Genomic DNA, 27,119 nt, shown 5'->3' on the forward strand with positions numbered 1-27,119 from the left:
CTTCCTTCTCCTATCACTCTGCTGCACCTCCACCGAAAGACTTAAAGTTTCTCAAATATTTGCAGCACACTGGCCTTAAGGCTTTTGCATTTACATTGCCCTCTGTCTGGAATATTTGTCTTTCTTCATCCAAAATGCTTGCCCCCTTGCTAAATTCAAGTCTCTGCTTAAATCTCACTTATTCACTGAGCGCTAATGGTCCCCACCTAGTTCTCATTTATCCTTTATTCAGATTTGTTTTCCATCCTAGGTTTTTTTACTCTCTTAACACAGTATGTATCTACTTGTTCATTTTTCTGTTTCCCCCTTTCTTTTAAAAAGTGAATATTCAGGGCCCTCCCTGGTGGCGCGGTAGGTTAAAGCACAGCACTAAGAAGCTAAAGCCACTTCAACATGAGTTTGATCCCTGCCCCGGAGGAGATCCACATGGCACAGCAGACCTCTCCTGACCTGCCCCCTGCTCCCCTCAGCAGCGTACTTCATTGATCTGCCTGTTCTGCTCCCCGCTCTGTCTTGGGTAAAGCCTCTCACTGTCCCCGCATCTGTGGCCTGTACCCCAGTTCTATATGCAAAAATAAATAAATCTTAAAAAAAATGAATATTCACTAAAATATTCTAAAAAGTGAATATTTACTAGAATATTCACTAAAACATTCACTTTTCACTGCTATGAACCTAACACATAGAACAGTGTCTGGCTTATAATAGGCGCTCAATAAATATCTGTTGAATAAATAATGCACACTAATCCTGTGCATGTATGCAGTTTGTTGCTTGCCAAAAGCTTCAATCTCTCATCAGCACTCAACTTTGTAACTACTGTCACACAGATACTACGGAGAAAAGTCACCTCAAAGAAGACACAATATTTCTGCCATAAATCTTAGGTAAGAGGTGACAGCTTATTCTGCAAGATGTTGGTATTCACATATACAAGAAAAGTCATCTCAAAAAAGATACATTTCTGCCATAAATCTTAGGAAAAGAGGTGGCAGCTTATCCTGCAAGATGTTGGTATTTTACAAGTAACATGAGGGAGTTGAAATAAATAGGTCTATCAAACACAATGACTCACCTGGACTTTTCTAACTATATCTAACCATCCTGGTTGTTAGGGAGAATTTCCAGATGTGCATTCCTAGCTTCTGCAGAAGGGTCCCTGGCCTGAGCTCTGATAGCTGATGTACACACACAGAACGCTGGTTCCTTGGCTTCATCATGGAGATGCAGCTGCTGAGTGCTACTTCCTCTCCCAGACCATCTAAGTCACAAGAGCTGATTCCCAGGGGGTCTGTTAACCACAACTGGATTCAGTCCTGTTTTGCTTACCCTAGAGGGAATATCACAGCATCTGTCTCTACTGGTCCACACCGGACTGCAGACAATGTCAAAATTCTGGATTTGGAACTGCAAACAACCAACAGCAACATAAGCTAAAGATGCATGAAAAACATTTTATATTAACATTTCTGCATTTTAATCTCTGTCTACTTCTGACATAGACTTGCTCAAGGATGCAAATCCTTGAGGGTAAAGTGATCCTCATTTCACAAGGAAAGAACATAAAAACCTATGCTTAGGAGAAAAAGTAAAGAGAAATGACTTTGTGAAATTTCCACTTTTGGCTCATTTCCTTGGCTAAATGAAATGTTTGCATTTTATAACAGAAGATTGATTAATGTTTGTAAGTTTTAAATTTTACTTAATGTTTAAATCAACTTTTAGGATTATACCTTTGTAGAAATGTAACACTAGTCCTACTGTTCTGCCAACTAAAAATAAATTAACAAAAAATAAAATACATAATATTAAAATTAATAAATAAATAAGTAGACTGGTCCTAAAGAAGAATAATTAATTTTAAAAAATTCATCACTTATAGGCCTGGTGGCGCAGTGGGTTAAGCACTAAGAAACTGAAGCCACTTCGGCATGAGTTCCATCCCTGCATGTCCTGGAAGTGACCACATGGCATGGCAGACCTCTCCTGACTGCTCCCCACCCCCACCCCGCTGCTCCCCTCAGCAATGTACTTCATCAATCAGCCTGTTCTGCTCCTCACTGTCTCTGGTGAATCTCCTCATGGCCCCTGCACCTCTGGCCTGTACCCCAGTTCTGAATGTATAAATAAATAAATCTTTAAAAAAAATTCTTCACTTATTTTAAAATTGACACTTCATAATTTTTCAAGGTAGAGGTTATCTAATAATATTTGTGGTTGCTTCTGCTTCACTATTTCAAAAGAGTAGACATTTTCTATCTTTCTACATGTAATCATCCCAATGTTAAACAGTCTGGATGTTCATAGTAATTCTATTACATTTGCATTAACTTTCTACGTTGTGGATTCAAGATTTCATGTTTGAAATTAGGAGAAGAGAATTCTGTCCAAGGAAGAAAACCAAACAAATTCAATTAAAAAAATTAGGAATCAAAGATGGTTAACTTTGCTTTTAGAACAATATTGCTATTGATTAACATTTGACAGAAACTTAGTAAGTCAGGTACAATGAAATCTTTACATTTAAAATGTATTAGCTGATAACTCTGGAGATGGAGGGGGCACACTTCCGCCTCAAGCTTGGAACAGCAGAACCAAGAGCACTGTGGCCCACTGGCTGCCCTGGACACTGGTCTCCCTTCTGAGACAGACGCTGATCCAATGTGAGGGAGCCTGCACTTCACATGTGGTCACAGCTAATGTCTTCACATGTTCAATGTCCTAGCTGCACAAATGTGTACTAATGATGGCTGTCTTTAAGTAACAAAAAACCAATTATTTTTTACTTCACTGGTTACCTTGGCAACTCTTTCTATTTTATCCTGTTTCACAATGATAACATGATGTTCTGTGGTGCCCTTACATCTTTGTTTCTAATGGTAAAGCACATTACTAAGCCCTGTCAGCTCCATGTTTTCTCAATGTAACTTTTCCAATGATTCAATGTGAACAAGAAATTTGGTAATTAAAGCTCACTAAGGAGGAAAAAAACTCATTGAGATGCTTAAAAATGCCATTTCAATCTGAACACAAGGTACCCAGAAGATTTAAAATGAGTTACTTACTGTGGCTGATCTCCTCTCTCCTTTAAGAAGTTTCCCAAGAATTTCAAAACCATCAGTTGTGATATTTCCAGCTTCCTTGATGTCCTTTTCTATAATTTCATAGCAGTCTATGTAAATCTTAACACTTTTTGAGGTCACTACAATATGAACCTAAAAAAACGAGCATTTGTTTCCATTATAAAATTTCTACCAATAAATTGGCTAACTTTTGCACATTTCAGATCACACGCCAAAATATGAGAGATAAATAAATAAGTACAAGTAGTATTTTCTTTAAGCTATTCTCATCCAAAATTAAGTTATTGACTGAAACTCAAAATGCAGGTTACAATGTCAATAACATAGTTAACAACTTGAAATTAGATATTTCACTGAACCTCTCTATCTCAGTTTTCTTCATCCATATACACATGCATAATTTCTTATTTTCCCACTATGTACTCTTACTAAGATAGCCAGAGGAACTACAGTAGATGAGATAAATGTGTAAACTCTAAAGAAATTCTCAAATAGAAATTAAGAAATCACTTATATGTTACTATACTCAGTACAAAATATCTTCATCTGTCCTACATTAATTTTGTTAAATTCAATTTTAAATTTACGTGATATCTTTTTACCTGATATCAGGTTAAAAGAAATTGCACCCTATATATAAACACTTAACAAAGTAAAAATTTAACACATTTTCTATAAGGTTCAACTCTGGAAATCATTAAAATTCAGGATTCAACTTCTTTATAAGGGAAGAAGTTCACACTGATTTATTTATTTTTGTCTGATATTGAGGACACTTGAAATATTAAGAAATCTATTAGAACAGATAACTAATAGAACATTTGTACTTAAACAACATGAAGAAGTTACGGGTAATCTGATTTTATAGTTATGGTTATAATTTCTATTTATCACAGTACAAATACTCAAGTAAGCACTTGATGACTTTGAAACGTTTGACTCTCAATTAAAAGAAATGGAAATTTCCTTAAATGCTTTGAGTCAATAAGCATAAGAACGATTTCTAGAGATGATTTTAAATAGTAAATATTTCTCCTACACTGATTCACCCAAAACACTAATTCAGTGCACCAGTAAGTGGACAATATGAGTTACATATTGCTTTTATATTAAGTGATATGTGGCTCACCAAAATAAGTAAAACTTTTAATGTCCCCAGAATAATCATTTAATATTAGATTCAAAAACATCAAACAAGTATTCTCAAGGTATTTATTATCGAATAAGAACTAAAACTTCTTTGTTGGGCCCTCCCTGGTGGTGCAGCGGGTTAAAGCACAGCGCTGAGAAGCTAAAGCCACTTCCGCATGAGTTTGATTCCCGCCTGCCCCGAGGAGATCCACATGGCGCAGCAGACCTCTCCTGACCCGCCCGCTGCTCCCCTCAGCAGTGTACTTTGTAGATCTGCCTGTTCTGCTCCCCACTCTGTCTCTGGTGAAACCTCTCACCACCCCGAACCTCTGGCCTATACCCCAGTTCTGTATGTACAAATAAATCAATCTTTAAAAAAAAAAAAAACACTTCTTTGTTGGATCTTCTATAAATAACCTTAAAGACAAATATTCACAAAGTATTGGAAAAAATTACAGTAACCAGAAAAAAACATTTCAAATTCAAAACTCTTACTTTATAAAAAAAAAAGTAATTCCAAACACACTTGTCATTCAATGCTAAGCATAATCAAACGCATGTTAAAAACATATTTTGCTATAATTTCTTCAATGTGTTTTACTACATTTTAAATAAATGAGTAATATAATTTGAGTGGGTTCTTCATCTGTAGAACATTGTCCTAAGTATTCAGGGACTATTTCCAACTGTCAAACACTGTTGGCTACAGACAGACCAGTGAAAGAAACAGGAACACTCCTGATAACTCATCTCCCTTCCCAAACCCTGCCATTCCCTAAAACTTTAGTTTTTATCAAGCAGTTTTTCATCTTACAAATTTCTCTCTTTGATCTGTGTCATCTGTTACATATGAAAAAAGAATATAATCCTCAAAACCCCTGCCTATCATTTTCACTATTTGTTGCTATCAGGGTACACCCTTATTCTCATGCCGAAGACTGAAGAACTTCAGTTCTCAAATTAGATGGAAAATTAAAGTGTTTAAATTCTTGATTACAAAGGATGTAAATAGCCAACAGTAATTGAACATGGTGCTTAAATCTGTGGGATGTATTGAGAGTAGGTTAAAAGAATGAATTGGGAGAATGAAAGAGAAAAAAAGAGCATAGTGAAAAAAGGAGAGGAGAAACTAATGTAATATAGAGTTTTCATAGATAGATAATTTGAGGAGGGTAAAGCTTGTGAGGATAAGAGGTATTCTATAAAACCTAGAAATACAAATACCACTCTATAAAGACAAACAATGGAATGCCAAAGAAATAATTCTATTAATTTGCAAGAATTAGCAATTGTCTCTAAAGTCCTCTACAAAATCTCCCTTCTTGTTCATTCCATGAAAGGTACAAATTAAGAAATAATAGATCCTAAATGGTTTTCAACTGATTAATAAAGGTTAAGTTTCTGATATTTTTAGTGGGTGTGGATGAAAAATAATAGTCATTTTAGCAAGTTACTCAAATGTAAGTTTAATAGGTATACCAATGAGCCAAAAATGTTCATAAGAATTTTGCCATCTATTATCAAATGAGGATCAATTGAACATAATAATAACTGTTACTCTAAAATTTATTTTTGCAAAGAAACATTATTTAACTGCACTTCATCATGAATGCCTATGAACTGTTAAGTATGCCATTATATGCAGAACATCAATAATGTGTCTTCTCACACTGAAGCTTCTTTGAGCTCTGCAAGGTAAGTTCCGTGCTATCTTTACCAAAAATCTATTTCATGAATAAGAAAACATTTTTTTAAAAGAAGCCAGATTCTCAAGAGTAGAACTGGCAAGAAGTCCAATTAAATTTACACAAGTACAGAAAAGTTCTTCAATTTTCACTTGAGAATTAGCTTACACTGCCTTTTATGAATGAAGACGAATCTTTCTGTGCACCATAATGGAGAAATTTTAGACCCTTTAGAGTTTAAAGTTAATCTCATATACATTATACTAATTATTTTGTTGGGGCATGATAACTTTTGGACTAGCATGTTTGCATTTTTCAATAAACAATACACAAGTTAACTGTTGCTCACCCAATGAATGAAACAAATAACTTTAAAAATAAAAGTCTAAACATCAATTGTCCTTTTCATTTCTAATGTTGCCAATTCATTATTCTAGTTTGTCAATTAATCATCCTTTAGAAACCTCATAGAAAACTTCAAATACCCTCTAAATATTGCATACAAAAAATTAAGATCAACAAGAAAAGATAATCACCCTAAGACAGTGACTTAGGTCTTTTAATAAGAATGTTTTTAGCAAGTTCTTAAACATGTTTGTATAAAAGTTAACCTCATACACATTTATGCTAATTATTTTGGTGGATCATGGACTAGCATGTTTGCACATTTTAAGAAACAAGCAAACATAAAAAGCTTACTATCCTTTATAAAAATCAAGTTTCTGAAACTAAATGATATAAAGATTCACAATAAAATAGTAGGTAGAAAAAGACATAATAATTGTATATAAAATATGATTCAAATTTTAAAAAGGTTTAGCTTTGAAAACATCTAAATGTGAATGGTAGTTAGCTTTTTGACTAGCATAATCATTGTTTTATTTTAAATTTTCTTTGAATTAATCAATTTCACTAAAATAAAATTTTGTTTTTAAAAGGCAAAATTATACTTCTACAAATTTAGCATGACATTTTAAAAAACAAAAATGCAGCATAACAAAATAAATAAGGTTAGTTAAAATTTTAAGTCATATTTGTTTTTCTATAAATAACCAAAAAATCTTTTTACCTTATGAAAACTTCCATAAAATAATGTCTTCACTTCATCAGTGTCGAATGTAATAGTTTGCACCTCGCCTCTAGTATCCTTATTAAAGAATGATAATGTCTTGCTAGAAGCTGTAATCAACATAGGATTAGTATTAAATCACAGACATGAGGTACTTTACATTGAAAGTATTAGCAAATTTGTTGGGAGAGATTTCCAAAATATGCAGCATTTTTATTTGTGATAAAATGTACTTAAAATACTTATTGATTGTTATATTTCAAAAACATTAAGCACAAAAGCACATGTCAAGCAAATATATCTATGCACATACACACACACACACACACACACACACACACACACATAGCCAGAAGTTACTTTAGAGAGAAGGAAAAAGGAGCATAATAAAAATATGCATGCATGTGCCTTAAAATAAGATAAGATTCCTTACGATCTGCAATTACTCCAACTTGTGGTTTATAGTCTCTGTCTGTAATTTGCCAAATTGCAAAAGGGTCACTGGGAGTTTCTGGAAGAAGTCTAAACAGTAATATAATCGTGTATGAAGGAGGGAGTCCATTTGGGTGTAGCTCTCTGGTGAATAAAGCAAAATAAATGAATGAATAGATGGATGAGGAAATAAGGATTTATCATCAAAAATAGAGACTCTTTTAAACTTTTGGACCAGAGTTTCATTATATATTATTAGAGACATTACACAGTATCATAGATATCACTGGAGACTAGAATAACTTTGCTAGATAGCAGAAGGGGGAAGATTTAGGAAAGGTATCAAAAAGCAAACAATAAAGATCCAGTATGTGTGAATAATAGATTATAATCTGGACAAGTCACAAAAGTCTGAAATATTCCCAAATTACCTCTTATATTATGCTAACAAATAATTTTTCTAGAAATACAAAAATACATACAAAATTATAGTATAAGTGAAATTTTTTATATCAGTATTTGTGATATAAAGATAATGAAGTTTATGAAATATAACTAATTTCCAATATCAGAGTTAGTTTTAAGTAAGATGGTTTTAATTTCTCCCTGTAATCTCTAATAGTTTTTATACTTCCAAATTGCTCCCTTGACATTACATATTCTCTAGTTCACATGTTCCTTAAAGCAAAACCAACAATAAATGTTGAGGCTTTGTACATGTGAAAAAATTTAATGACGATAAATGGACGTGATTCAATTAAAAGGAAATATTTCTTGACAATTAGGCTTCTAGACAAAAAAACAAAAGCACTCCCATGAGTCTTTCCAGAATTGAGTCTACCATTATTTTAGGTATTAGCTGAAGTAGAATTGATGGGTTTTTGTCTGAGACCATTTAATAATACTAAAGCCCTTCATATTCAACTATTTGACAGAGAGAAGCTATTACTCCACAAATTTTGACAATATCTCTTGAGGTATGTCCTACTACCAGATACCAGTATTCTTTCTGGAACATAATGCTGCCTGCTTCTTAAAACACATGCTCTAGAAAACCTGACATGATGACTTTTGCATATTCAAGAAACTACTCTCTTCATAATATTTTAGAACTATAAAACACAATGTTAAAAATATCTTCTCTGTATTAATTTATCTCTCACCTACCCATTTTTTTTCCTTCTTCCTGAATGAATGCCCATGAAAAGAATAATTTAGTTGCATTTATGCCTTTTTTAGTCACAAATTTTGACTCAGGAGAGGATACAGGATGTCAGAGTTAAAATGTAAGAATCCTAAGTTGAAGTTACTGAAGGTGAAATACTAAGGGTCTCAAGGAGCAGTGAAAAATCTAAAACTGTGAACCAATGTGGTCAGCCATAAAAAAAAAAAAAAGAACTTGGTGTGGTCAACTGCAACAATACAACTGTACTTCTTTAAAAGAAATTAGCTTTGGTTTTAGTCTGAATTTTCTAAGGGTATTTCAAATTCCAGACATCATTTTCTCACCCCTGTTTTAAGTTTCTGAAAGCCTTATTTCTACCTGTTTCTCCATACATTGCCAAACACATATCTTCCAACTAAAATGTTCTAACGTTAATGAGTAAGAAATACATATTTTGGTTATCATGGCCAGGTGTAAACTTTCATGAAATAAAATAACATCTCAGGCTACCCAACAGATTGCTAGAGCAGCTGCCAATAAAAACTAACCACTGCCTGTCTGATTGTGGATAAGGAAAACCACCACAGTCTTTCATCTTCTGGAGGTCTGAAAGACTAAAAAGTATACCTCCTCCCCTGCTCTCACTCCATCCAGTTCCTCTGCACCACAGGGAGAAACATTCAAAATAAAAAGCTGCCTTCCTGTTTAAACAGCCTCCCTTAGAAGAAGCATGACTGCATTCCAAGCCTTCAGTTCTAAGAGGTCAGGCATCCATAGGACCGCAAAGCCAGGTTGAGATTCTTGGTCATGAGAATAGCAAGGCTTGAGTCCCAGGCCCCTGTGTGACATGACAGAAGACACTTCACCCAACTCTATTTAAGGAGACTAGACAAGGTTGTCCCTAAGGAGTCCTGGAACTTGTCAACTCTAAAGTTCCAGGATTCTCAGAAGTCAGCACAGGTTCCAAAAATCTCAAAAAGTGTGTCACCCATTAAAGAAAAAAGGACTTTCTGTTGTTATACTCACGCTGTAGGCTGATTCACAAAGGCGTTCTTCTGAAGCCTGTAAGCCGAGTAGCTAGGGAAAGACCCTGACTCCAAAGAAACTCCTTGTACAGAAGCAAAATTCTTTTCTGTCAGATTGTATGCTTCAAGCATCTTAAAACCTTTACATTAAAAAAGAAAGGAAAGTATTGAAGCCATGACATTATATTTGTTGAATCCTGAAATAAATTATCCCAAGGTACAAATGCTTACCTGGTGAGGTGTAGCCATCCAAGTAAATGAGAGGGCAACCTGCAACATACAGGATACTTTAGTAAAAATCACTGACCTGAGTCACAAGCTCTCTACACCTCAGGAGGCAGCTATATACATATGCAAGGTACCAAAGTTGTTCAGTCATTTATAAAAACTAACTTTACTTGGGCCCTCCCTGATGGCGCAGTGGGTTGAAGCACAGCACTGAGAAGCTACAGTCACTTCCGCATGAGTTCCATTACCGCCTGCCCCAGAGGTGACCACATAGCGGGCAGACCTCTCCTGACCCACCCGCTGCTCCCCTCAGCAGTGTACTTTGTTGATCTGCCTGTTCTGCTCCCCTCTCTGTCTCTGGTGAGACCCCTCACTCTCCGAATCTCTGGCCCCAGTTCTACATGAATAAATAAATATTTTTAAAAAAATAGTTTTACTACTTCTTTCAAAAAAAAAACTAAATTTACTTGTAAACTTGTAAGGTAAGACCCCCTATAAACAGTGTTTTCTCAACATTCTCTTGCCCCAATGAAATTTTACAATGTTCTTACTAGCAGCAAAATTGAATTAAAGGGGAAATTTTCAGATTTTTTTTTTAAAGATTTATTTATTTATTTGTACAGAACGGGGGGACAGGTCAGAGATGTGGAGGGTGAGAGGATTCACCAGAGACAGAGTGGGGAGCAGAACAGGCAGATCGGGAAAGTACACTGCTGAGGGGAGCAGCGGGCGGGTCAGGAGAGGTCTGCCTCGCCATGTGGTCACCTCCAGGGCAGGTAGGAATTGAACTCATGCGGAAGTGGCCTAAGCTTATCAGTGCTGTGCTTTAACCCGCTGCGCCACCAGGGAGGGCCCTTTCAGATGTTTTTTAATGGATTGAAGAACTTTTCTCATGAGCAATTTTAGATTTATGCAAAGATAGAAATCTGTCTCCATCTAACACATTCTCTGTCAAGGCCCCACACTTCACACAGGTTACTAAACACTGCATAACAGCTTTGCGTGTGCACCAGCTTATATTCTGGGCCCAGAGCTGGGAATGTGAAAGGCAATTTTCAGGGCCACCTGAAGTGGAGAAAGACAGTTCTATCCGCTTTTTACTAGTGCAGGTCCATTCTAAGCTTCAGAGAAGTTTTCCTGGTAAACCCTGAGTTTTGTTTACGACTGCCAGAGTCTGTATTTTTAAATACAGTGTTCAGTAGTAGAAAACATACTTGCAGACCATAGCCCTGCCTAAAATCTTATCCATACAACTGTCTCCATAATCCAATATCTCAAGGATCTGTGCTGATGAATAGGAAAGAAGATAAAATAACAATCAATCTTTACTCGGCACACAATTTTTTCCTTCATATATTTTAAAAATTGAACTTGAGGTCTTGGTCTGACAAGAAAAATCTACACTCTAAAAAAACCCAAATGGAAACTAAGTGAATTTTAATGGAACACACATACAGAGGTCAATTTTTTCATTGCTCTTTGAAGCATAGATGCTGACAGAATAAATACCAATTGATTACTAATAGAGAAAACCTTCATCTCACAAAAATACCAAAGCATTTCTAAGATGAATGTTAATTTAGTGAAATGTCACAGGCATTGGAATGGTGGGAAAAGGATATATGAAAGCACTTTATTTCCATACAAGGAGAATAACATCTTCAAGGCTAAAAATGAACCGATGACAAGCACACATTTCACATGGTCTCAAAAGGAACAATGATTCATCAGGATCTCAAATGATTTCCCAGGACATATTTATGCAAAGACTCGTTCTCATATAGGATAGGGAATTGTCCACTCAGTAGCTATTTTTCTAGACAAGCAAGATATGGATCCTGACTTACTTGAAGTGGCAGTTTCACAGACAAATGTAATAAGGTTGTCTTCTATCTTCTCAAAAGATTCAAAGTCATCCACAATGAACACGTGTCTTTCGCTTGGTTTGCTGGCAATGTTGGCAAGTTCATTGTAGTCAACATCAGCCACACCAACGACAAAGACACTGAACCCTGCAGAAGAGTGTGTATACAGTGAATTACAGCCCTCCCCTTTCATCCATTACTATTTAAGCAATTTAAAATGCCTTTTATCAAAAATGGTGCTGTGTTTTCTCAACATAATCAGTGAATACTTTTGAGCTCTCTTTAATGAATATTTACTTATATATAGATTTATCGATTTTCTGGCTTTTAAGATTCAACTAATTCCATTTCCTAAAATAAAATCCCAACAATGAAAGAGATGGCTATTTTAATAGCAAAAGGATGTAACTTGACCAGAATTACAGTCGTAAGAATTCTGCTATTATGCACTACTACTGTTTTCAGCTTCTATGACTCAGATACCAAAAGTGGACTCTTAAAAACTGAGTTCTGGAAACTGATTTTCTCAACAACTTCAGGCTCAAAGGCAGTGCCTTTGGCTTCTTTTAAAATTGAATCTACATCTCCCAATGCTAATAAACTTTGATTTATTTAGGTTAATACACAAAAACAAAGTTTTTATTCCAAAAGTGTATGAAGAATATATTACATAATTAGATATAAATAAGGCAAACTTAAATCATCTAGATGCCCAAAATATACAGAAATATGCTCACGTCGTAATATAAATGGTTATAATTTACAAAAAGATAGTTGTGAAGAACAATCTTAGTGCTGATCCTGACTCATATTTCCACCCAAAAATTTACATGGGCAGATGACAAATTGCATGTAATGAAGTACTTTATAATTTTCTACAGTAGAATTTCTATGGTACAGAATTTTCAAATAGGTTTTCCTTGGACTCTTTGAGGGGAGGGAGTTTAAAACAGGTACTAGCAGGACCTAGTTTCATATTGAGCAAGGCTAAGTTACTAATCCAAAGTGCAGTGCCATCAGTAGGTTCTCAGGATGTTTGTTTGCTTAGATCTGTCCCTGGTGTATCTCCTAACTATTTAGGCTACATTTGCAACGCTGTGCTAAACCTTTCGTCTCTCTTTCTGCAACAGAACAGAATGAAGAACCAGCACTCCTATAATTGCAAGAAACTGCTCTCAGATCATTATTATTTTCCAGAGCCTTCCACTCACTGTGAGGAAATTAGGTTATCTTTGATAGACACTGAGTCACATCTTATACAAAGACTACACCATGTCATTTTGAGCAATTACCAAACCATTGCATAATTAAATATAAGCTGATATTAGAAGAGTATATCATGCAAAGTAACACAATAAAATAAATCTAGAAATTTTGGTCTTTTGCAATCATTTCTGAACACTTAAAACTGTTACAAGAATGAGCACAGCCCCAGGCTGCAACCATGCTTACCTGACTGCTGGATGACAAAAGCTGCCTTCTTGACCTCATCCTGGGACCGGCCATCCGTCACCACCACCAGCACCTTGGGAACATTCTTTCTCATGCCACTCTCCCAGGTCAGGACCTTCTCCTTGATGAATGTGAGAGCTTTGCCTATAGAATGTGGCAAAAAATATTTTCATGACACCTCAGTGAAAACTGTCCAAGTGCCAATAGCAAAGCCCAACTGATAAGGATAGTACATTCAGTTCTGTTGCTGCAAACACTTTGAGAGTGAAGGTCTACATATATTCTGACTGTCTGTACCTGTTCTTGTGTTTCCGCCTCTGTATCTAATATTCTGGAGCGCCCCAAGGGCAAGGGCCTTGTCGTTGTAGGTGTTCAGCTTGAACTCAGACTTGACCTCATCACTGTACTGCACGAATGAGACCTGAAAGGAAATGCGGTTTGGTGATGATGTTAATTCATATCTTTGAATATTTCCACTTTCTGGTGAATCTTCTACTTACAGAATGGAAAAAGTATATTATACCTGAAGGAATTATAAGCTCCTTAGAGCTAGTATTATAATACTAACTACTGCTGTCTCATTGAATACTCTAATTTCAAATCTTACACTAGCAATACTTTATATGAATATTGTAATTACACTGTTTTCACATGGTACCTTTCTTCAAAAATGTAGGAAAGGATTAGTAAACCTGAGGAGAAAGAAGGTTCCAGGATCAGAAATGAGAACACACTATTGTGAACTCAAATGTTGGCTAAAGCAGTTGGATCTCTGCCAACTGCTCCTTCTCACTGACTCTTCATCACAGTAATATAAAAATGCTGTGACATTTTTCACATAAATGCTCATAAAAATAAGTGACAGTCATCAACACTTAACACAAACTTAATGGCAGTATGATTTAGGTAGGAGAGAGAGGATCCTCTAGGCTCAAGCCCTACCTCCATCAATTAATTGCTTTGGTGTGGTGTGGCACGAGACAAATGTGCAGCATCTCTGGGAAGAGGTTTCCTCCTCAGTAAAGTGGGAACAATTACACATACTTTTTAGGGTTACTTTAAAACTGATAATTCTGCCCACAAAGTAAAATTTAAAAAATACAATAGCTATTTCGGGCCCTCCCTGGTGGCGCAGCGGGGTAAAGCACAGCACTGAGAATCTAAAGCCGCTTCCACATGAGTTCGATTCCCGCCTGCCCCGAAGGTGACCACATGGTGTGGCAGACCTCTCCTGACCCACCCTCTGCTTCCCTCAGCAGTGTACTTCGTTGATCTGCCTGTTCTGCTCCCCACTCTGTCTCTGGTGAAGCCTCTCAGCGCCCCTGAGCCTCTGGCCTGTACCCCAGTTCTGTATGCACAAATAAATAAATCTTTAAAAAAAAATACAATAGCTCTTTCTTTTGCTTTTACTAGAAATCATAATTTCTAAAGGATTTTAAAAATTGCTTAGTGTTAACATATTCAGTTGAGAATATAAGTAGCTTGTCTTTTCTCTCTTCTTGGGTGACAACAACATCCACAGGATTATTTGTGTATTTGAAATATAGTAATCCCATAAAGTACTATACCATCAAAGAAAACATGATTTATGAAATTACTTATGGTTTATGTCAAAATCTCTTATTTTCAGAATAGCTCTAAATGCCACAATGAAGATAAACTGTGAAATTATAGAAGAGGTACAGCAAAGAATTCAAAAAATAATAATGTGATACTGTCTCTTACCTGAAGAAGCCAAAACTTAGAATAGAGTCATACAAATAATGGCAAATACAAATACTGTGCTATGCTATTAATAATAATTTGGACAAAATCCTTCAGACACATGGAATGCTTAAAGCCATCAAGGAAGTCTCTCCAGAGGGGTGAAGTTTAAAATGGGTTTTTAGGGTTACAGAATCTAAGAAGTAGCTAATAACAGCTTAATTCATATTGTCAGAGAGATCTAGGAAAAACCACCACTACCTCTCACAGTCCTCCCCAATCTCCCCCCAAAAAGCATTGGTTTCAGGAAGATTCTTGACTTTACAGGTATTAAAGCTAAATGATGCATGATTTGGGGAGGTTGTTCATGGAAGAATAAACTTATTATAAGTTCCTATTTGAGAAAAACAAGGAAATGTGGAGCAAATAATTGGTTCTATCTGTAATGTCATCATAGAAGGAGCAGCAGGGTTCCCCCACATTCAATCACTATTCACCACTGGACGCTCTGAATTAACAAGATCTGACAATCACAATGAATTTAATTTCCAGAATATCAGATGAACGTTTACGGAAATGTATTATTGTTGGAAATTTTAATCAGAAAGAAACGCAAAGCCCTAAAATCTCAACAGGGACATCATCTAGCCAAAAAGAATAACTAAAGCAATGTTTATTTCTATACTCATCATTCATACCAAATTCCACCCCCCCCAAAAAAAAACTGCATGTACAAAGAAAATCGCAAATACACAAGTCAAAATATAGATTATACTTAAAAAAGAAGGAAATAAGACATCACAAAGGAATATCCATCAATACAATGACACCCACCTGAATGCCACCTGGATTGACTTCATCAAAGGCTCCCACAGTATTGAAGATGAATTTTACAACTTTGTTGAAATTATCGTCCCCGATACTCCAGGAGGCATCAGTCAGGAACACAATATCTGCCTTGGCCCCTTTGCATACTGGGGGAGGGAAGAGAGGACAAAATGTCATGAGTTCTTTCATTCATCTGCAATTACATAACTTAGAAATGTAGTCTAATACCTGGCTATTCTAAGTGTGGTTTAGCACCGACAGCATTCCCTAGGAGTTTCCTAGAAATGCAGCTTCTTGAGACCTACCACAGACTTTCTAAGTCAGATTAGCAATAACAAGATGCCCAGGTGATTCATACACACAGTAAAGTTTGAGAAGTTCTAATTGGTCCTCAATTTCTGTTCTGGAATGGCTACCTCTACTTATCTTTTTTCTCACAGAACTCTTCAAGTATCTTCAAACTATAAATGAAGAGGAAATCAAATAAAAGCAATGGTGTCCACAGCATAAAAATAGTGGATTGGTTATCCTTTAATGATTATAAAAGATTTACCACAGATTTTTTTTTTTTAGTTTTAGGTTACTAGAATCATACGACAGAAGGGAGCAATAGATAGATTTAATATGAATCTTCAGATGTGGAGAGTAAAGAATTCTAAAATAAAGATTATATTTTGTTGTATAAAAATTGAACATGTAGTACACAACAAGAGCAGACCAAAATGTAGGTGATGAACTTTGAGTCTACCTATGTTTAGGAATTGTAACAAATGTGCCACCTAGTTATTGAGGGTTGTCCAGCCTGTATGTGTAAGTAGGTAGAGTGTATAAGAGAAGTTTATATACTTTCAGCTCAATTTTGCTATGAGCCTAACTATTCTAAAAAATATATTAAATTTTTAAAAATACATGTTAAGACAAAATTATTTACTGGCTTTCTTTCAACAGTCTAATTAAAAGAATCCCATTATTATTTTACCCTATAATTTTTTAGTTAACTAAAAAATTACCCTTTACAATAAATTTTTAGCTTTATTATAAAATTACCCTTTACAATAAATTTTTAGCTTTACTTATTTAACAAGTTTAACAATGTTGGAGCATTCTAGAGCCTTCTAAAGAGAAAAACACTTTTAAATCTGAAATCCTTTCAGCTAAACAGAATACAGAATGTGGGAAAAGAATAAACTAGTAGATAATTAGCTTATACTTAATTTGATGAAGCACTGAGAATTACCCTAAGTTACTGAGATATCAGTCTTAATAGCTCAGTATGCTTTTTTACAAAGACAGTGATAATTATGTGTCAAACATCAGTTAACGGAATTTGTTTCAGCTCTCAAGGGTTAGATTGCAGGTATGGCCAGAAAGGTTCCAAGTATCAGTGATACCAACAACCATAGAAAGTAATGCCCACTGTGTGACTATGGACTATGGGGATATATCCTGATATATTCTAATTCTTTTTTTTTTTAAGATTTATTTATTTATGAATATAGAATTGGGGGACAGGCCAGAGGTACAGGGGCAGTGAGAGAGGATTCACCAGAGAGAGAGCGGGGAGCAGCCAGACTGACGAAGTACACTGCTGAGGGAAACAGTGTGTGGGTCAGAAGTTTGCTACGCCATGTGGATCACCTCCGGGGCCAAGGATAGAACTGGCACTGATGCGGCTACAGCTAGCTTGCAGTGCTGTGTTCTAACCCATTGTGCCACCAGGGAGGGCCTATCCTAATTCTTAATCTACTATACTGTGGAGACAGTTCCAACTGAAAAGCTGAGGTCATTCGGAACCGATTTTACTTACAGCCAAATGTAACCATAGGGGAAGAACAAACTTCTGATACTCTTGCCATTTTACCTAAAAATTCCTCATCAAGAATAATAAATAAGAAGTGTTGGATACCCATCCTAAATGATATATAAGCTGCATAAATTAGAAGGTTGTAACTCTTTTTCAGCTGAATGCATTACCTAATCAGCAGTACTTACCATCCCGGGCTGGTGGAATTGTAGGAGGGGGAGGAGGTGTGGGTGGTTCAGTAGGGGCTTCTGTCGGTTTTACAGCTAGAATTTAAAAAGTAATAATTAGAAAAACATAGCATACATAGTTCATGTCATAAAAAGTAAATATTAAGGGCAATTTAAGTCTCATTGGCAGTCTCATACTGGACATTCTATTCTATGAAGATGTGACCTCATTGGTAGCTATTTAACATTGACCACAGCCACAGAAAGCAAAGCCAAGACACAAGGTGTGAATGTATGGCCTTCAGATAGGGTCTCCTGAGTAAAGCCACTAAAAATGGGTGAATATTCTTCTTCTCCATTAGCTAGAGTCATCCTCCTCCATTAGTCCTTTCCTTAAAATAATGTCAGCTCTGTAACAAAAGTAACATGGGTTTGCTACAGAAAAAGGTCTTCACCCATCCATAAATTCCATCCTCAAGAACATGAAGCCATTAAAGCATTCCTGCTGCCCACAGGGAAGCGCCCATCCAGGAGTCAGCTTTGTCTCCCACATCGGCATTCCACTCTGAGACTTTCCAGATAACTCAAACACTTACTAGTATGTTCTTTAACCAGAACACCTGGTCCCTCAAGATTCGGTGTCTGTACGAATACAGTGACACCATAGTCATTGTCTGGTGAAAGGCCAGTGAAGCAGTGACTGGTTTCTGATCCACGCACTGTAATTTCTTGTCCTCTGGTTCCTGATAATGACAACAAGGGAAAATGCCATCAATGACATATTTTGAACAACAGTTGATGAACAAAATGGCATTTTCTTTCTTGATATTCAGAATGTGGCTAACTGTGAATGTTCTTTTTATTTATTTTGTTATTTGTTTGGCATACATACCATCTGCAGGATTTAATTTTAGCCGGTAGGAGGTTGCTGCCCTGTGAGGAGACCATCGGACACAGAATGTATCCCACCCGACCTGGTAAGTTTTCAGATCTGTTACATTTAAATACACTACAAAAATAAAGAAAGAAACAGATTTACCTCATAAGTAAGGGCAAAAATCGTATTTTTAGCCAGAAGATTATTTTAGAACTCCAGTATAAAAATCTTACTCTGTTTCCTAATATGAAACATCCCAGAATCTAGATGAAAAATGTGTTAAAGTCAAAACAGACCTGCCTTTTTAATTGCTTACTTTCAAGGGAAAGAAATTCCACACAGCCCATTTCAATGCTATGAATGTCAAAGATGTCTCATGGAAAATAATAAGAAATTTTCTAAAAAGCTTTCTGATAAGTTATTAAAACAATTAGTGACAATAAAATACATCTGTGGACCAAATCAGAAGTATGGCATTTCTGTGAGAGCTTTCAATTAAATCAATGTATTTATGTAATGTATATATTAGCACCAAATGTCAAGAAGAAAATGTCAGAAAAATACCAACTCTAATTTTGCAAATTAGTCATGGATGAGATTACAATTACTATAATTTTTATACTTCAAAATTTCAAAATATGTTTTTGAAAAACAAACATAGCTCAACATAGTCATTATTTATATATTCAAATACACATGTATTTGTCTAGCTAGACAAAAAAGGGTCACCTACTTAAGGCTGAGGGAACCTGCATATATTAAGATGAAATAAAATAGAAACAGGCTGACCTAGCAGTTTGTGTACACTTTTTCTTATAACCACAGAAAGAGGCCCAACTCACATGTGGTGCCTTGATCCACCAAAGGGACACTGAGTCCAGAATCATACTGAGCATAAACATTCACGTCATAGGTGGTGCTGGGGTTGAGATTGTGTAACGTGTATGATGTCATTTCTCCAACAAAGACCTCCATGGGCTCATTGGAACCTTAATAACAATCACAAAAATACATAGAAAATATATGTCATAACTATTTCTAAATTTTTCTTATAGTCAAATCCCAAGTTATAGTGAAACAATAGTCAGAATACCAGTAAGCCCATAGCCCCATGTAAATTTGTTCACTGTGGCAAGTACTGCATTACACATAGGTGAACGTAAAACTGAAAGCTGACTCTCTCACTCTCAAAGCAGGGCTCAGTGCCTAGAATGTAGCAGGTATGCAATCAATGTTCTTCGCATGGTAAGTTAACCACACTATCAACTACCCTGATTCTCAAGCCTCTTCTTAAAGTGCCACTTTGCCATCATAATGTTTTGCACTTAGTTATTGGTCAATTCACATTTCCAAGTTTTGTAAAGAGTATGTAAGAATTTCTATATCAGGCTTCATTCCACAAGTTTGGTTACTGAAGGTTCTCAGTTAGACCCTCTCTTCCTTTTTTTTTTTTAAGATTTATTTATCTATGCATACAGAACTGGGGTACAGGCCATAGGTGCAAGGGCAGTGAGGGGATTCGCCAGAGACAGCGTGGGGAGCAGAAAAGGCAGAGACAGGAGAGGTCCACTGCACCATGGGGTCACCTCCCTGGCCCGGGATCAAATTTGCGCTGACGCGGCTGCAGCTAGCTTTGTAGTGCTGCACTTTAACCCACTGTGCCACCAGGAAGGCCTAGAGTTTCTCTTGCTTTAACTCTATTTCATACACAAGATCACCTTTCCTTTCTCTTGCCCTCTCTTCTTTGTTTTTTCTAGTTCACACATTTCTGTATGCATGGAAGCTGCTCTAGCAAATTTGATACAAAGAGTAGTTTTCTTCCATTTTGCTAAGTTTAAAAACAGAACATAAAAACAATAATAGCAAATAATTTAATCACGGTAATATCCATTTAGAGGAAAGTATAAATGGGAAACTGAAAGAGAATCTGTCATGATAAACTAAAATGTATATGGCCCCAAATGGAATAATACCTTACTTTACTAGAAAAAAAGAAGCAAATTTATATCCACTAAATATACCTTATTTCACAATCATAATAATATACAGATGTCTGAATGCAAACTTCAATTATATAATTTCATGTACTGAGTCAAGCTGTTTACCTATACAAATTAAAGAGTGTTTCATCTATATCCGTGATAAAAATAATATGCAGAGGTTTAAAATGCTCTTCCCAGGAACACCACTTTTGATCAGACAACAATGATAACTGAACTAACTGGAGAATCTAATGGTAAGGGATGCAGTAAAGAACATCCTAATTTGCAAATGACTCTTCAATGAATTTCTCCAATGATAAAGGAGCTTTCTTACCCACTGGCTTGTAAACAATCTTATATCCAAGAACTGGAGAGGGTGAAGGATCCCAGGATACCCTGAATCTTGTATACCATTCATCAGAGATGTGTATGTTCTGAGGAGGAAGCAATCCCACTGAAAACAAAAATTGGCACATATTATCAACTAGTCATTTTCACATAGGGAAAGCACAGAACTTTATGAGTATTAATCATAAGTATTGACAGTACAGTCTCGTGAGTCATTTAATAATATTCCATAATGACCTATCCAGAAAACAATGAAGAGACACTGAATGTTAGCAGAATGCTTAGCAGTTTTCCCAATTCAAACAGCAACTTACACAAACTTAGTAATGGGTGATACCCAGTGCTGGTATGGTCTATGACACATAAAAATAGATATAAAAGCTCTTATACCATTTTAGGATGTTATAGATATCAGATTGATGAAGCCAAAAAGGAAAGTTAGAGGTCATCTACTTGAGCCACTTATCTCATATAAATGACTTGCCTATGAGCATACAACCAGTTGGTGGCTAAAATGAGGTTCTTTCTCAATACCAACATAACCTGCAGTAAATCCTCAAGCATCTAGAGGTATTGTCTTCAGCTCCACAGTGATGTTAAGTGGCGAGCTAAACAGTTGCTGAGTTGTTATTCCTCACACTATACAAATTAGGAATTCAATCCGAATTTTTTTTTTTCACAAGAGCAACTAGAAATGGTTTTGCCCTGCCTGGAAATACAAAATCTAGTGAAAAAAACTTTTATATATTTTAGTAGACACAAATTTCCCAGAAAACATACCAAAGCACATTCTTAAAGCCTACGGGGAAATGAAAAATGGGAAGTTATTAAATTGAAATCATCTTGAGTCACAGACTGAGTCTCCACTGACTCAGATCTCAGACCCAGAGAGGATAAGACCGAAGGATACAACATTCTGGGACTTGAAAGACTGAACTGGAACCGCTCTCGTCTTACTTTTCTCTTCGGCACTTTTAAGTATTACCTTTCCCAAATTCTATAACATTGTCTTGGTCATTTGAACACAAAAAAGAGTTTTGGCAACTTAGTATAGCAAGGAACTTAAAATCATGTTACTTAAGGATATTTTTGCTTGAACAAAAGGAAGAGGGACACCAATATTTACCTGCAACAGAAAGCAGACCTAGAGCCCCACTTGCCTTTATGATAACCCAGTGGTTTCTAAACTTGGCTACACTTAGGATACCAGCAGATTCAAGGCACACCTCAGCCCAGTTAAATGAGTACCTCTGGGGGTGGCACCCAGACACAAGCAGGTCTTTTTAAATTCCCAGATGATTCTACTGAGCAACCAAATTGGAGAAACTCTGTGCCAAACCATAATAAATGTCACCTCTGTAAACTGGAGAAGAAGCCTAAGAATAGGTAATTATTTATAAATAGCTTGATTCAATATAGAATATTTTTCTTAGAAAACTAAATTCAAAGACACTAGATCACAGTTCAATAACTCACTTATTTATGACAAGATTCTGTCATAATTTTTTTGCTGGTACTAAATTGACTAAGTTAACAGCTACCGCCTTAACTTAATACCACAAATTAAATTATTCCTAGAACATGCGATGGTTTTCAAGAGAAGAAATAAAACTGTCTCAAGCAAAGCAGACTATGCAGATTCCTGTCTCCTTACCCGAAAGTGAACATTTATAAGGTTTTTAAAAATTCTATTCTTACATCACTTTTATAAAAAAAAGTCTAACATACATGTTAATACAATTTTAATGTTGTATTGGCGATGCACTAATAAAGGTAAAATGAAAGATTATAAATATATAAAGCTTTTACCAGTTCTTCCATTTCCTGGTAGATGGCCACCATCTCCATCTTCATAAACAGCAATAACAGTAATTTTGTATGGTGTATCAGATTGCAGAGGCTGCAGTATTACATTGTTTCTTCTGCCTGGGACTGTGGTCTGTAAGGGAAGTTGAAATACTGATTTATTTCAGCTAGGGGACAGCCAAGTCAAACAATAATATTTTTTTACATATTTCCTTGAGCAGTAATGGCTTCCTCATATTTTCTTTTTACGGCATAATACTCAGGGCAAGACCAAAATTCTACATTGCCTCTGTGCAAAGTGGGTAAATGGCTTTAGTGTCAGGCAGATACAAGCTCAAATCCCAGGTTGATCACTTAACAGCCTGATTTAGAATCTCCACAGGAAACTGAAAGGCAGCAGTGCACATACACCTCAGCATGCATTGCATCCTGAACAGCATGTTCCCTCCATCTCTCCTCAGTGTGCATTATTTTTTATATACCCTTTCAATGTGTACCTAGTATACCCATGTAGGTCAGGCATGGTAGTAGAAGCTGGGATATGTTGGTGAGCAAAAAGAGACTCCTTCTGCCATCAAGAATATCAGTATGATTGATACTCATTAAGTAAAAAGATGCAGCAAAAGAAATGGGAAATATATTCAACTACCTCCAGGAAGAGAAATGAACCAAATAGGTCTCTTAATCTCTCTTCAATTCTATACTTTACTTCTATAACCAACATGGATAACTTATGCCAATGATTCCCAGCATAGAATCCCTTATAACAAATGGCAGATTGAAGGTAAGACAATATTTTTAGAAAGTGAAGGAAAATTTGCAGTTGCATATTGCATAATGTCCACCACAAAGTTGAACAAACATTAAAGCATGAGATTTTTTGCTTTGGCAAACTAAGCATGATAATATTATTTATCTCATTCTAATCATAAATTCTAAATGCTAGTTATATTTGTTTCTGAGGGTTTGAACTAAACTTAATATATTAAATTCACGAGGTGAATATTTCTCATAATATGAGATTAATGGAAGAAGAATGAGCAAAGAAGATGTCATTATGAAATGACTGCAAATCACAACCCTATCTGCTTTCCAAACAACATTTTATATAATCGTTTACTAAACTATTATGTTGATTAATCACTAAACTTTAAAGAAAGAAGTAAGTTTTTCCATCCATAATGGATGGATTTGCATAATGAGGGCTACCAAGAAGCTACAAAAAAAAAAAAAAAAAAACCTAGAAACTGATTCTTAAGAAAGAAAATAAATCATAGATCACAAGTTTGAAGTACATGTATTCCACAAACATGTATGAAAAATATTAAATTTAAAGAAAGGGGAGATCACTGAACACTGTAATATCTAAAGGGAAACTTAATAGAAAATGTGTATTTAAAGAAAGGGCAAGATTTTGAAACCCTCATCACTGGAACATTAATTTGGGTAGCTCAAAGTAGTATCATATATCACGAGCTTCAACTCTTATAGCACACTCCTAAAGAAAGCTTCATTTCATGCTCCAACCAAGTAAGAGATTACATATGTTCCAATATGAGTATCAAACTCACATATTCATCAATTGGATCGCCAACAGTGGGAGAATAAATGATCCTGTACTGCTGAACTGGTCCATCAGCATGATCCCAGGTTACAGAGAGGCTATTGGTTGTCTCCCCAAAGACTCTCAGATTTCTTGGTCCACTTCGTGGTACTAAATAAATCAAATAAAAGAGTTAGTTGCTAGTCTTTGAGCATGGAGGACATGGGTAAGGAAGGAGGGGCATGAAGGAATTTTACTCAAGTCATATTAAGGAAGTTACATGCAGGTGTTTCAGCATTCCCTGGGCTGTTTACTCCCTTTGACAAAATACACATATTCTTGGTTATACTGAGAAAACCTAAAACAGTAGAAAGTGCTACATTTCAGAGCTCTGGTTACCTGGTGAAGACTCAGTGACACTGAGCCAGATTTGAGTCTAAATGTACACACTGAGAAAGAAAGGGATTATTTTAACCACTACAGCCACCTCCTGTTTAGTGAGAGATAGAGGCCAAGATCCCATGTTTCCAAATGCCCATCTGACGAGAAGACTCACTGCAGGGCACAGAAAGGGAAGAAACCCTTCCTTAACTTAGGTTCCAGATGAGAAAATGAACTCTCGGCACAATGTGCAGTTTGGACTCAAAGTCTTAATCTGGAAGGTGAATGCAGATGGAACCACCAGGGCCACCAGGGCCCATGGCCACCTTCACCCACATACAGGTGAAGAAAGCACACAGCACTGCCCACTCACCCCAACTCCCCACTCCTCATTCACTCAGGGAAACCTGCCAGTCTAGTTACAAAGAAATAGGGATGGAGAAAGGATTTCTGCCTCACATGTGCGGCCCTGGCCAGGGCTGGGATTTCCCTCTCCATCCGAGTAGACAGCTACGATCTTCACATCATAGGGTGTGTCTGGAATCAGCCGCTCCAGATTCACCGAGCGGCTACTTCCTGGCACCACAATCTGGAGGGGAGGAAATGCCAAATTCTGCCTGACAACAACCCAAGTGCTTATCAAGTCTTTGATCATTCAACATAATAATGTTTATTATAAAAAGCTGAGGCCAGACAGATCAAAAGCCAATTTCTGTGTTTCTTTGTGAGATCTACCCAAGCCATTTGTGGAGGCAATCCATAGAAATCCCCCTGCTAAAAATGTCGGTTCATACAGTTGTCTCATGTTTATATTTATTGTAAAGATTATCGAATATTTGAGGCTCATGATAGTTACCAAAAAAAAAAAAGCCATCGTAAAGTTTAGAGGCACATAAGAGAAAGAGACCACTTCACTGATGGGAGAGAACCAGGCCATGAAGGATGCAGCACTGCCTGGGGGTGTCATCCCATCACAAGGGCACACCCCAAGATTCCTGGAGGCACGTGACATGCACTGCTCATCATTTGTTTTTGTTCATTATTGTTTAGTTTTGTAGACTAATACCTTAGTCTCTGAATTTCTTTTCCCTTAGCTGTTCTGATACTATCCTTATTCAAATTAGCAATTTCTGATATCTACATTATTCATCTACTCAATGAACTGAATAAGTGGTATGAATTAAGCACAGGCTGGCGATTTGTAAAAGCCAGTGAAGGCAAATTTTAAGATACTTATATAACAAAAACAGTTGCACTTTACAACAAAGCCCCTGTTCACAAGGTCTAGCAGTGATTTTCATTTATTATTAAGGTTTTTAACCCACATGGCATTTTCCCAAAACTCATTTCTCCTAACAAACCTTACCACTAATATACCTGCCTCAATTCATCCAAAACAATCATGTTAGCATTATACACTGGCATGTTTGTGGTCTGCATTCTTACAGGCTACCAAGCATAATATAAACATGAAACTGTATTCATCAGGAAATAAAATTTCCATGAGACTTGGTGCCACACCGACAACTGGCTTATTGTTCCGACCGGCAGCCACAGTAGAATCTACAAAACTTTTTCACTGAGCTCTAGGAGGACAAAATGACTCACAGATTCCGAGGGTCTTGTGCCAGTCAGAGGAGAATACACGACACGATACTGCTGCACAGGCCCTGGAGCCGGATCCCAGCGAACATCCAGGCTGTTTGGTGTCGGGTTGTACACCTGGATATTCCTTGCCAGTCCTCTCACCACTGAAGAAAGAAACCCAACACATACTCTGTAAGTCAGTTTATACATGCTGAACTTCGATCATCACTTCTCCAGAACTTCTACTCCGTCGTAGGAGGAAATACTATACTCCTTAAATTTCTGATTACCTACATATAAAGCACATTAAAATCCAAATTTAGTGTGTTTTTTGTCTACATGGAGACAAATGTGTTTCCAAGATAGTAAAAGCAAGATAGTAAAAGCAGTAGTCCTGGTTTGTCCATAAAGGGACAAGTGCGAGAAGTTGGAAAAGAAGCTTCAGTTTTCCAACACAGGTAATGAAAAGACAGATGAGAAAAAGTGTATAGCATTTTCCTTCTAGGTCACAACTGACAAACAGCAATGCACCCATCTAATTCAGTCAACTAGCCTGAGTCATTCACTTTTTTATGCATTCCTTCTTCATTCAACAAATAGCTACTGAATGTCTTCTGTGATTAAAATAAAAGGCAAAAAGAGAACTGAGATACACTCAGTTCTCAATGAAATGTCCCAAGAGACTTAGAAAAACATATCAATTAAACCCACATGTTAACGCCACACTCTAGCCAACAGCACCATTTTCTAGGCTTATAATCTTTTACCAAAAGAAGTCATCCATATTTGCTTCTTGCTAGCTATCAACGTTTATATCTTTATTTTTAAAGTCAAAGAAATATTTGCAAGTGTGCACAAAAGTTTGAAAGCAATACTACAGAAAGTAAAAACAGTGTAAGGGCCCTCCCTAGTGGCTCAGTGGGTTAAAGCACAGCACTAAGAAGCTAAATTCAGCAT

General features: G+C 36.4%; 1 protein-coding gene across 1 annotated transcript in view; it reads right to left on the bottom strand.

Annotated features, from left to right (window-relative positions):
• COL12A1 (collagen, type XII, alpha 1) overlaps positions 1-27,119 on the bottom strand; it is a 105,252-nt gene that overhangs the window by 19,521 nt on the left and 58,612 nt on the right. Inside the window, exons 35-53 of the mRNA XM_012722811.1 lie at positions 26,184-26,326; positions 25,035-25,164; positions 24,223-24,365; positions 22,655-22,784; positions 20,832-20,951; positions 19,358-19,504; positions 18,531-18,647; positions 18,235-18,381; positions 17,660-17,734; positions 15,674-15,813; positions 13,433-13,556; positions 13,136-13,279; positions 11,666-11,830; positions 9,822-9,860; positions 9,592-9,730; positions 7,402-7,544; positions 6,969-7,078; positions 3,066-3,215; positions 1,330-1,407 (exon numbers count right to left, since the gene is read on the bottom strand). Of these exons, the coding sequence (XP_012578265.1) occupies positions 1,330-1,407; positions 3,066-3,215; positions 6,969-7,078; positions 7,402-7,544; positions 9,592-9,730; positions 9,822-9,860; positions 11,666-11,830; positions 13,136-13,279; positions 13,433-13,556; positions 15,674-15,813; positions 17,660-17,734; positions 18,235-18,381; positions 18,531-18,647; positions 19,358-19,504; positions 20,832-20,951; positions 22,655-22,784; positions 24,223-24,365; positions 25,035-25,164; positions 26,184-26,326 (2,384 nt within the window). The remainder of the gene's footprint in view (positions 1-1,329; positions 1,408-3,065; positions 3,216-6,968; positions 7,079-7,401; positions 7,545-9,591; positions 9,731-9,821; positions 9,861-11,665; positions 11,831-13,135; positions 13,280-13,432; positions 13,557-15,673; positions 15,814-17,659; positions 17,735-18,234; positions 18,382-18,530; positions 18,648-19,357; positions 19,505-20,831; positions 20,952-22,654; positions 22,785-24,222; positions 24,366-25,034; positions 25,165-26,183; positions 26,327-27,119) is intronic.

The sequence above is a fragment of the Condylura cristata genome, unplaced genomic scaffold (assembly GCF_000260355.1).
Source record: "Condylura cristata isolate star-nosed mole 26May11 unplaced genomic scaffold, ConCri1.0 scaffold00001, whole genome shotgun sequence".
Taxonomy (NCBI): Eukaryota; Metazoa; Chordata; class Mammalia; order Eulipotyphla; family Talpidae; genus Condylura; species Condylura cristata.